A 12,468-nucleotide genomic window follows, 5' to 3' on the forward strand; every position below is an offset into this window, starting at 1 on the left:
CTTCCTCAGAAAAAAAGACAAAATTGGGTCTGGGCATGAAAAGTTGGAGCACTTAATCAAGCAGCTAGGTTAGGAAAGTTAAAGAGGTAAACAGATAAACTGAAGTTAGATATAGTGGGAAAGTAGTGAAGTTCGGTAGCAGCAGGAACAGAATTTGTGGTCAGGCATGATGTACAAGTATTTACAATAATGAATAAGAAAACAGGAATGCAAGTAACATACTAGGAACAGCACAGTGAATGCATTATCACAGCCAAGACAGACATGAAACCATCAGCCACCACAGTAGTGTAAGTTTATATGCCAACTGGCACCATAGATGAAGAGATTGAAAGAATTTATGAAGAGATACAGGAAGTTATTCACGTATTTAATGGAGAGGAAAATTTAATTGTAATGGAGATCAAAATTTGATAATATGAAAATGAAGAGGAAGAAAAATAGTAGGACAATCTGGACTGGGGGAAAGAAATGAAAGAGGAATCTGCCTGGTAGAATTCTGAAAAAAGCATAATTTAATCATTGCTACGATTTTGTTTAAGAATTGTGAAGGAGGTTGTCTGTGTGGACGAGACCTGGAGACATTGGAGGTTTTCATATTGATTGTATAATGTTAAGACAGAGATCTCTGAGCCAGATCTTCAACCGCAAGACATTTTCAGAGGCAGATGTAGTCTCTGACCACAATTTGTTTGTTATGAAACGTAGATTAGAACTCAAGTAACTGCAAAGAGGTAGTAAGTTAAAAGACATGGGACTTGGATAAGTTGAAAGAATCGTTGTTGGTAGTTGCAAAGGGGGCATTAGATGACGGCTGACTGAAACACGGAGAAGGAAAACAATACAAAACAAGTGGGTAGCTTTGGGAGATGGAATAGTAAAGGCAGCAGAGGATCAAATAGGTAAAAAGATAAGATCTAGTAGCAATCCTTATCTATCATAAGAGATACTGAATTTAACTGATGAATAGAGAAAATATAAAAATACTTTAGGATTAAAAGAAACCACTACCGAAAAGCAGAAGCATTGTGTTGTCTATAGGCACACAAAAAACTTGTGCACACGCACGCGTTGCCCCCCCCCCCCCCCCCCACATACACACAGGTATGCCCATACATGGTGTGCTGGATAGACTTAGGTAGGGGCATAGGCGTGAGGAGCGCGCGCGGTCGTGGGTGTGTGTGTGTGTGTGTGTGTGTGTGTGTGTGTGTGTGTGTGTGTGTGTGTGTGTGTGTGTGTGTGTGTGTGTGTGTACATAATTTAACTCGTCACAGCATAACTCCGAAAGCAGCAGTTTCCCTTCTCTTGACAACTCAACCCTTCTGCTTTTCGGCGCATGGTCTCTTTTAATCCTGAAGTATTTACATTCGACAGGAACTTTCCTATAATGAAAACACAAAAACGCAGCAACTGAAGCAGGCAAAAGATGATACAGATGTCTAAGAATGAGAGTGACAGAAAGTGGAAAATGGCTAACCAGGAATGGCTAGAGGAAACTGCAAGGCTACAGAAGCATTAATAACTAGGGGAAGGTAGATGCTGTTTACAGGAAAATTAGAGAGGCTTTCAGAGAAAAGAGAAGTGACTATATTGATACCAAGACCTCAGATGGCAAACTAATGCTAAGCAAACAAGGGAAATGTGAAGGAGTATACAGAAGGGCTGTACAGGGAAATGAACTCTAAGACAGTATCATAGAAACAGACAAGGATATAGATGAATGTTAGATCTGATACTTTGAGGATTATTTCAGTGTATTGAAACATTTTAGGTGAAAGAAGGTGCCTGGAGTTGACAACATTCTCTCAGACGTACTGATATCCTTAGGAGAGCTAGCCATGACAAAAATGTTTCATGTTATGTGCAAGATGTATGAGATAGGTGAAACACTCTTAGATTGCAAGTTCCAAAGAAAATGGGTACTGAAGGTGCGAATAATACCAAAACATGTTTAATAAGTCATTGTTGCAAAGTGCTGACACAAATTTTTATGGAAGTATGGAAAGAGGGGCCAACACAGGAAGCAAAAGGTTATTTGTAACTTGTACAGAAACCGGTCAGCATTTATATGAGTCAAAGGGAATGAAAGAGAGCATTTATAAGAATCAAAGGGAATGAAAGATAAGCACTCATTGAGAAAGGAGTGAGACTGGGTCATAGCCTATACCCAATGTTGTTTAATTTGTGCATTGAGCAAGCACTAAAGTAAACTACGAAAAAATTTGGAGAAGGAATTTAAGTTCAGCGAGAAAAAATAAAAACAAGTTTGTTTATGTAGCCATCCTCCACAGCAAGCATAGAAATACTTGTTTTGTAAATGAAACTGCCTTTTCCTGGTGCTTCTTAATTTATTTATCCCAGACTCATTTCGCCTTTTTCTTGTTCTAAGGCATCATCAGTGGGAAGATTTGCTGATCTTTTACATTGTTAAAAGCAGTGTCTGACGAAATAGTTATAGTGAGTGGCAAAAGAACAAAAGTACACCACAAAAAATAAGGAGAAACATTGTGAACAGTGTGAAGGAGGTCAGAACGCAAATTTGTGCTTGTATGTCAGTAATAAAATGGTAGTGCAACCTCCAGACCAGATGACAAGAAAAGCAGATCAGCAAATCATCCCACTGATGATGATGTCTTAGAACAAGAAAAAGGCGAAACACGTCTGAGATAAATAAATTAAGAGGCAGCAGGAAAAGGCAGTTTCAGTTACAAAACAAAAAATTGAAACTTTGAGGTTTGCCAATTACATTTTAATTCTTTCATACACAGCAAAGGACTTGGAAGAGCAGTGGTATGGAATGGACAATATCTTGGAAGGAGGATGCAAAATGAATATCAACAAAAGAAAAACAAGGGTAATTGAAAGTAATCGAATTAAATCAGGTAATGCTGCAGGAAATAGATTGGAAAATGAGAAAAATAGTAGATTAATTTTACTATTTGGGCATTAAAACTGACTGATGATGGCTGAAGTACAGGGGATACAAAATATAGTTTGGCAATGCCAAAAGAAGTGATTCTGAAGAAAAGAAATTTGTTAACAATGAATATAGATTTAAGTTTTAGGAAGTCTTTTCTGGAAGTATTTGTATGGAGTGTAGCTATATATGGAAGTGAAACATGGGTGATAAGTTAAACAAAAAGGGAATAGAAGCTTTTGAAATGTGATGCTACTGAAGAATGCTGATAATTACATGAGCAGATCACATAACTAATGAAAAGGTATTGAATAGATTGGGGAGAAAAGAAACTGTGGCACAACTTGAATAAAAGAAGGGATCGGCTGATAGGAAATATTTTAAAACGTCAAGGAAATGTCAATTTAGTATTGGAGGAGACTGGGGGGGGGGGGGGGGTTATAGGAGGAGACCAAGAGATGAATACAGCAAGCAAGTTTACATAAATGTAATGTAGGTTGCAGTAGTTGGTACTTATTTGATAATAATGACGCTTGCACATGCTACAGTGGCAAGAAGTGCTGCAGCAAGCCCATCTCCAGCTGAAGTCCACAACAAAAGGTTACTCAAATAAAAATCGGCGTTACAGTCACAAAAAATGCTTTTAATGACACGTGTACAACTAGCTAAAAAAATCTATTGTTATTAGTGGGGTTATGTAATATTTAAATTATAAACTAAGAAACTTTTCATAATAGATAAAAGTATAACTCTCAAATGGTTTTCTGTGGGTTTGTGGCTACCAGTCGCTATTTTTTTTATTTATGTTTTGAATTAGGTAATTTGGGAAATGATGCCTATTTTCCAAGTGCGTTTTTCGTGTGCTATGCCATTCATTCAATCCGTTCGCGATGTGAGATGCTGCCTTATTCTGTAGCCGTTACTATTTATATGCATTTAAAGTATACACAACAACACTGCATCATCTGAGACACTTATAAATGACAGCACACGCATAAACGCACTTGAAAACTGGAATCACTGCCCGAAATGAGCCGTGCAAAAATATAAATAAAAAATAAATCGTGACTGTTAGCAGAAAAAGTTATTTTATAAACAGCTTCATTCCTTTCAAATTTGTCAGACTTTCACGAACGATTTGTAACAGATAAAATCAAATTTTATGTGTCATTGCACATTACAGTTCAAGTCACAAGTTTATCAAATGCAACTGATAACGATAACACACTGGCGTCAGCATTTCCAGTCTATGACTCTGCAGTACACATACTGATACGTTTTAAGATTTCTGTTTATTACTTTTGTGCTTATCACACATTATTATCCGCGTGACATATTATGTAAATGCCTCTATTAGTACAAGGCATGACAAACACATCTCAAGGGCAGAGACCTTGTGACGAATTCCGTAGGGGACGAACCCTCGTAATTCCTAGTACGCCAGCCAATAGCAAACCGACACTTTGCTGCCGCTGACAACGGCACCGCCTTCTTGGCGCCACTTTCACCTTCCTGTGTACTTCCGGAACAAATGAAGGCCGTTGATATACACGTCGGCTTTTATGGGATTATTGTGATTGCGGTTTGTGTGTGTAAAATGTTGAACTTCTTACGTATTCAATGCCGCTACTATTAATATGTTGAATACTTTTTTAGTGTACAACCCGGTCAAACTAAGGAAATACAAAGTTATGGCATTGACTGTAGTTCTAATGTCCGGCATTTAAGCTCCCAAGTGGGAGTGGTTCTGATCTTGGGAACACTGTTCTCAATTGATGAGAAGCTTTTAACATCTTTAATTGAAGTCAAGTGATTAGACTTAGGAAGTGTAGTGTTTGTGTAGTTAGGCGAAGTGATTAGTGACATTTAGTTCAAGTGGATTTTCTCCAGTAAGGTTTCGGTGATCATGCTGTCCAGCGTATGGGTATGTGTTAAAGCTTGAAGAGACGAGAAAACTGCTTGGATGAAAAATGGCAACTGTTAAATTAAGTATACATGATAAAAAGGAACTAGATAAATTTACAAAATTTCTTGTTCTAAAAGCTGCGCAAATAATTATTCAGTCGAGATTAGGTGAGAAAGTGCACACCAAATGCAAACCACACTCAACGGGGACAGATTGGGTAAGCGGCAATAAAGAACCCACTGTAAGTTTCTGACATAGAGCTTTTTACAAAATGCCAAAGGTTCCGAATTGCTCGGTTTCTTTAGGCTGTGGTGCTACGTAGCAAATGGTAAGACATTCTGTTCATATGGAGTTAATAATATCAACCAATTTCTTTCTTTTTAGTTTAACCTGGCAATAAAGGATCTTCCCGAAGTGCTCGCAGAAGCCAAAAAGGCGTTGAGCGGTGAAATGGCGTCTACTCACACGTCGCTGTGTGTGGAAATATCACTACGGACTGTTGAGGGCGATGCAATGGTATTAGAGACTTGGTGTTTAGCTGTGTTACCAGACCAGTGTGATACATCTGCGAGAGTTACATATACAGTATACAATAGAATGGGCATTTTGTTAAAGTCACTTGTTTCCGTGACTCGAGTTACTCCAGCATACAAGTTGTCAAGAAGACAGAGCCCTGACTCCTATGTAATTTGTTATAGAATATATGTGGGAGAGCCTCAACTTCACACTCTCGGTAAGTCTAAGCCTTTTATTATTCAGTTACTTGCCGTGTTTTCGGCTAACAGTGTTTGAGATAATTTCAACTTGGGTTTTCTCTTAAACGGTGAAAATGTTTGTCACTTTGAGATTTCAATTCACACCCATTTTTTTCTACTGTGGGGCAATTTTTTCTGACATATAATGTCTGTGTATGAGTATTTCAGCTGCCACATTTATAGTTTTGTAAAAGTTTTTAGTTTCAACTTAACCTTTTGCTGTGAAGGAAATTGAAATTTACGTAATGATTGCTCATTTGATGTGTTACAAAAGTTCTAGTGAAGAGAATGAATGTCACATTCAGTAGCTTATTCCAGAAGAATTATAAGTCAATTAATAATATACTTATTGTTACAAAGTTTAAGAAAACATTTCAAAATCTAATGTAAGTAAACCATATAACACACAGAAGTGCTACAAAATACTACCATTTCCTAGATTGTTTACCTTGGCTGTGACTTGTCGTGGAAAAAGATGTATTGTCAGGTAAAGGATATAACAAGTGAAAGCAAAAACAGTAGATAGTTAATGGTGGTCCTGGAAGTGAAGAGATGACTGCATAGCCTAGTTCTAAAATGTTGATACACTGACAATGTGTTAAGATGGCTCAGATCGTAGAAACGTGATATATTCTGTTGGTGTTTAAGAAAAAGTATTACATCATTATATCTTACATTGTCTGAAAGCCTTTGACTTAATCTTGTGAGTATGACCACACATATTGTGTGGCAGAGGACCACAGAGATCTTCAACATTCCAATCAATGTTTATACCTTTCTCAGTATGGCTCTTAAGCTTCGACATGTCCAAGAGTAGTAGTAACCTCCTCCGAAGTTTGTAATAACACAGGTACTCTCTTCTCTTAACAGTGTAAAACTCTTGAGATTAGTCAAAGAAAATACTAGTGCACATCTGATACTTTTATCCAGATGTGAAGTAAACTCAAAGGCTTTAAACGTCAACTCACAAAGCCATGTGCAATAACAGTTGCACATAGGTTAGCCCATAGGAAGTCATGTAGGTGAAGACAAAAAAAATCTTACCTTCATAACCTTAGGCGATATTCAATTTAACACATCATGATTTTTAACCACTTACCCAATGATGTAAAATGTCCTACAGCAAAGAAGTTAAATTTGAAAACTAACCACAAAAGTTTCTCCTTGACAACTCCCATTCTGTAGAAGAATTTTTTAATTTTGTAATGTGTAAAAGGTGGTTGGTGGGGATCATTAACTCACAACAATGCCAAAAAATATATTTTGCAGATGGTCAGCATATATCCATATGTACATATGAATGTTAAATGTGAATGTATAATGACGTGTTCCACATCATTACGGTTAACCATACAAGTGATCTGCAGAATATGAAACTAAACAACCAACTCCCAAATTTCACAATGAAAAATCTTTAACAGAGGTTGAAAATACTGCTTTTGTTTTCAACCTCTGCTATAATGCTCAGTTGCTGATGTTCTGCCAACAGGATTGTTTGTAGAAAAATCTTTAATTTAGAAAACTCTCCCCCTGACTCAGCATTGTTAGCCCCCCATTCTTCTTCTTTTTCTTCTTCTTCTTCTTCCTCCCCTGTAAACACATCCATTATATCTAAAGTATAAGGGCGATATGTCTTTGGACCTATTCGTGTTCAGTGTTTATTGTTTGTTATTTACTGTAGTATAAACTGCAATTTGGATCAGCTCACTTCTACCAGCTAGTACGGGCCAAGGGCTATTATTAAACCACGGCATAAACGCACTTTATTTACTGTAGTATAAACTGCAATTTGGTATTAAAAAGAGCTACTTTAATTTCAGGTATTTAAATACTGTACCAGTACTGTAAATTAATTTAACATGAACACCCCCTTAGATGGGAATTGTGGAACTCCAGTATGTTGTACGGACTCTGCAACTGCTACAGATACCTATGGATTTGTGACTAATATCATGGTTTACCATAGGCATGGCTGCTGGTTATGGTGTATTACTGTAAATGGTAAATGGAAGACTGTGTTTGATAATTTTGTTCTGCTACTGTCCAAATGAGTTATGTCAGTGGATGAGTAATGTTTTCTTCTTGCATTTATTTACACAGCTACGTAAACTAATATGGAAATTCCGGGTAATCAAGTGTGTTTTCAACTTGTGACATTCTATTTCAATTACAATACCTAATCCTTCTGGTAGCCTTGACCCAATTCATTGTGGGAACGGGTGCAGTGGTCTGCTTTACAAATACCAAGAAACAACACACAAAAAAAGACTGGAAAGATTCAAAGGAAGCCTCAGTGATACAGATTTGGATTCTTCTCATCATGTAAGGACCAAACAATAGGGGAATGTTACAAAAGCAATGAACAGGCTAATGAGTATGCATTATATGTGTATATCTCAAGATGAAAAACGTGAAGGTGCAGAACTGTACATTGCCCACATCTACAGATTCTGTGATAAAGACCATAATTTTCAGTTTACTCTCTTCTGAATCCTCAGATGAAATAATTACTGCATGTCATTGAATAATTAATTAATTTCATTTCATATCGTTTTAATGCCCACCACATACTCCTGCATTCTTGTGTTAGCTGTGAAATTGTATTTGTGTGTGGCACAATACTGCACATAGACACAGTCGATTTTTAGGTGCCAAGTATTTGACGATGATCTGTTTATGACATGGAGCAAGGGTGATTTGCAATTATTCATTATTGTACTGAAATAAACTTTTATTGCAAACTCTTTGTATTTTGGGGAAATTGTAATCATGATGGAAAATTATATACCTCAATATTTCACATGTCGTATGCTACATGAGTAAAAACGTAACATAATTTTCTTGCTATTCTTGTGCTGAAATTTCATGACACTGGTGTTAACAACCCCTTGCCACGTAGAAAAGCATCTAAAATAAGTAATTAAATGTAATTGAATCCTTTAAATGTAGATAGTCTGAAAGGTGACATTACAAAGTACCAGAAGATAATGCTGCTTAAAAACCAAATGTGTCCCTGCCTCCCATCTGAAAGATTATATAAGATGAACATGAGAAGCATTTTGCTACATAGCTGCCTCTAGCACAGCTAATAATTGACATCGTCATTGCCACTATTTGGCAACCCTGTGACAGTGCATTTACTTCTACTTGTGGTTCTGAATTGTTCAGCTGAATTCCTTTGCTCCTCTTTTTCCTTTTTGAAGATTTGTGCTACATAATCCTCATGCAAGGTGATACACTGAGACAGAACATTTAATGTCATACTTGATGTGAAAGAAATTATTTAACAAAAATCTGAAGGAAAAACCCATACACAGTAAGTCTTCACACAAGCTTGACTCAGTAACCTGTTTTAGTGGTCATAGATATCTACATTGCAAATATTAAGCTGCTTTACTATACAAATGCTTCCGAATAGTTCTGACTCGACTGTCACCAATACAAATTTGAATTTTGTTCATCATGTAAACCCATATGCCAAGAGAATAATTATGAAGTGAATATAGTTCCTCTGTGATGAATCTGTGTAACAGTAATTAGACGTCCCTGTGGATGTTTGCTGACAGTACCATAACACATCCTTCCACTCTGGGTGGCTTCAAAAATTGTCAATTTTGTTGATTTAAATCTTATCAAGCTTCTTAAATTCCCTTTCGATCAGCATGAAGTTATCCATGAATCCGTACATGGACTCCAAAATGTGCAGTGTGCCTGTGTTGCTATGGAGCATGTGCTGCAAGGTATTGACACTGTCACATATTATGTTTACCATAAAGAATCAAATGACTGCAGTAAAACACATTATACTGCAGTTACTCTCTGAAAACACATGAATTCCTGCTCAAAAAATGCACGAAGAATTGCTTTTTAGAGGAAAAGAAACAAGAAGTAAAGCGTTACTGCATTCAACAATGCAGTGAAGTATTATGATTGGATCACAGAGGATAAAATTAATTTTGGATCACAGAGTATAAAGTTAATTTTGGACAATACTCATGTCCCACATATTATAGTAATATGAAGCTCAACATATTAAAATGCGGTGTCTTCCTCTTTTGCTATTGAGCTTGAAATGTAAATTGTGGACAACTTTAGTAGAACACCTAACAACAGTGAAGCATTTATTCTATCCGGAGTGATTAGAGTAAGTTGACTCTTTAGGCAAAGGAGCACAGCATAACCACAGTGGTCAGTACCGGGTGCCAGCATATGGACTTGAGAGAGCTCTGGTGCAAATGGCATTCAAAGGCAGGCAGTCTGCTTAGAAATCTGTTGCAAAAATGTTATTGGACACAACTGTTATTCAAATGCTTTTTATTCCAGTCTTTGATCACAATATCAATTCTTTTGACGATGACAAGTTTCAGTCCGTAATGACAATCCTCAAATCTTTTCTACACTGTGTCCTAAAGTGATAAGGCCATAATGGCCATCCTCAGATCTTTCCTACACTATGTCCTAAGGTAATAAGGCAATAATGGCCTTATCACTTTAGGACATGGTGTAGAAAAGATCTGAGGGTCATTACGGGGGAGAATTATCAGTTTGGCCGTGTTATTTGTCCCACTTTGTGATTGGTCGAACCAGAACTCTGCGGCAGCCAGCTGGTGGCCAGGTTTTTTGTCAGGGTGTACAGTTTTGGGCCACACTGCCTGTTAATGATTCGTCTGAAAAAGACACATGATTATCATGAAGAAATGACAAATCTGACAAGTCCATCACCAATTGTTATGTATAATGCTCCATTTCATTCAGTTCTTGGCAACAAGAAAAGACTATATTTAGGAGCCGAAAAAAAATTAGATGTGGATTTCAGATGTTTAAAGAAAGCTGAACTGCTCAAAATTGTGTCACGAAGAATGACAATTTTCATCATGCATAATTGATGAGATTGCTAAAAGGCATAGGCATGAAATTATTTAGCTTGCTTCATGTCTGTCATTTCAGTGACATTGAGGGGAACACGTAAGGTCTAGACAGAAACTGTGAATAGCACTGCAAGAGAGACAGGCAAAAATGGAGGTATTGTGGAAGACTGCGTGGAAAACTACCTGTGCAGTCAACGTCAAAAATACCTCTCCGAGGCTGAAAAGTGAGTATAAATGTTTGAGAGGTTCAAGAGTACCATATCATACAATAAGCATTAAGTATGTGCTGAGCAAAATTGGGAAGGATGGGAAAGACCCACTGTCATTACACAGCTATGGTACAAAGCTACTCTGAAAGCAGGGAATGTAACTGGAGCATAAATAGGTGGACAGAGTCATTATTGTATGAGTACATGTTTTCTGAGTAGTTGCTGGAAGAGGTCACATCCATCAAGTATCTGGAAGTATGCATACAGACTGATTTTAAGTGGATGCCTGACTGAGAATCATTGGAAGAATCATCAGGCTGTGTAATCCACACATGTATGAGATAGATTACAATACCCTTGTTCGACCAGTTTTTGAGTATTGCTACATTACCAGGTAGGACTTACAGATGAAATAAAAGAAGAGATTTATGTTTTTTGTCACGTTTGTTTGGTGAGTGCAAAAAGTGATTGAAACGGGTAGTTAACTCTAGTGACAGATATGACAAAAGATGCATTACGCATCACGAAATAGTTTTTCTGTTAAATCCAGTGCACGATATAAGACTATATTTTGTTAACACCTGGTTTAGTAATATTAATTGTTTGCTGTTAATCTCAAAAAGGGAGGATTGCACTATATACGACTATATTTTGTTAACTCCTGAATTGAAACAATCACCAGAGTTGTCCATTAGTAGAGCAAGGATCCTGTCGCCTGCAGATTGTCTTCTCAGATGTATTTTACAACATGTAAATCCCACAAAATGCCTAGCAAGGAACTAACTGTGGTAACTTCATACAGAAACCCCATTCCAGCCTTTATATGTTGGCTGGTGAACACACAAATCGGATTATATTCATTAGTGCAATAAGAGTGCATGGAAGACCTAAGTGCATATACAATTGTGGCAATGAACATTTAAACAAGTGGTCATTTCCCATTTGTATTACGCTCAGGGGACTCAAGTATCCTTCACGAATATGTGTATGATGAGCATGGGACCCCAATCCATTGCAGTACTTAGTCCTCTTCTGTACCACAATTCCTGCCTCTCTCTGTACTATTCTATACTGCTGCATTCTCCTAACTAGGCCTTTTACTTGTACCCAGGTCTTGCTTAAGTTAATTTGTGTTTCCCTTTATACTCGTTCAGTTTTTTTAACTTATTCATGATCACCATCAGAATTTGTTTCCCAGATTCTTAGGAAGTGTGAACGGCATAGGAAAGGGCACCTAGCATGGCATGTGGGTGTGACAATCCAGGCATTTTGCTTTTGGTGACCCACTCACTGTACCCAAAACCCAACAGAGTAACCAATTTGTCAGAGGGTAGTCTTCTTTTACTTGCCCAGTGGTAGCCCCCAGACCAATCAGGGAAGGCACTATTGTTATAAGAGCTGTGAACTTTCCACGCAAGCTGTGGATTTTGTGCCTATCTTCTTTGGGGTACTGTGACTCCAGGCAGCACCCACCATACCATGTAGACCCTGCTATTCCTGGGTTCAACTCATGTGGGCAGCTCTTAGATGAAGTGAATGATAAATGAGGCCACAATCTTCAGTTAAATGTTTTACTCCAAAACAGGTGGCTGTGAGGCCCCAGCAGTCTCCTTAGATAGGCATGGTGATTATGCTGCTGCCCATTACAACCCTATGGCATTCTCATGATTAGCTATGCCATAGGAACAGAGAGAGTGACATTGTAATTGAAGGCAGTGTTCCACAAATATTTAATTTTTACTAGACAATATCTACCCCCTCATCCTGAGGTGAGGCCAGTGTAGTCTTGATTTACTCTTCTCCAACACCCCAA

At 37.6% G+C, this 12,468-nt stretch overlaps 1 protein-coding gene across 2 annotated transcripts in view; it reads left to right on the forward strand.

The window, feature by feature from the left end:
* The first annotated feature begins 3,573 nt into the window (after positions 1 to 3,573).
* The window catches only part of LOC126188185 (autophagy-related protein 13 homolog), a 36,352-nt gene continuing 27,457 nt past the window's right edge, over positions 3,574 to 12,468 (forward strand). The window contains exons 1-2 of one of the 2 annotated variants that reach the window (XM_049929716.1): positions 3,574 to 5,064; positions 5,208 to 5,556. In XM_049929716.1, coding sequence (XP_049785673.1) covers positions 4,888 to 5,064; positions 5,208 to 5,556 — 526 coding nt within the window. In that variant the 5' untranslated portion in view covers positions 3,574 to 4,887. The remainder of the gene's footprint in view (positions 5,065 to 5,207; positions 5,557 to 12,468) is intronic. The other variant, XM_049929717.1, reaches the window with a different exon arrangement.

The sequence above is a fragment of the Schistocerca cancellata genome, chromosome 5, assembly GCF_023864275.1.
Source record: "Schistocerca cancellata isolate TAMUIC-IGC-003103 chromosome 5, iqSchCanc2.1, whole genome shotgun sequence".
Classification (NCBI taxonomy): Eukaryota; Metazoa; Arthropoda; class Insecta; order Orthoptera; family Acrididae; genus Schistocerca; species Schistocerca cancellata.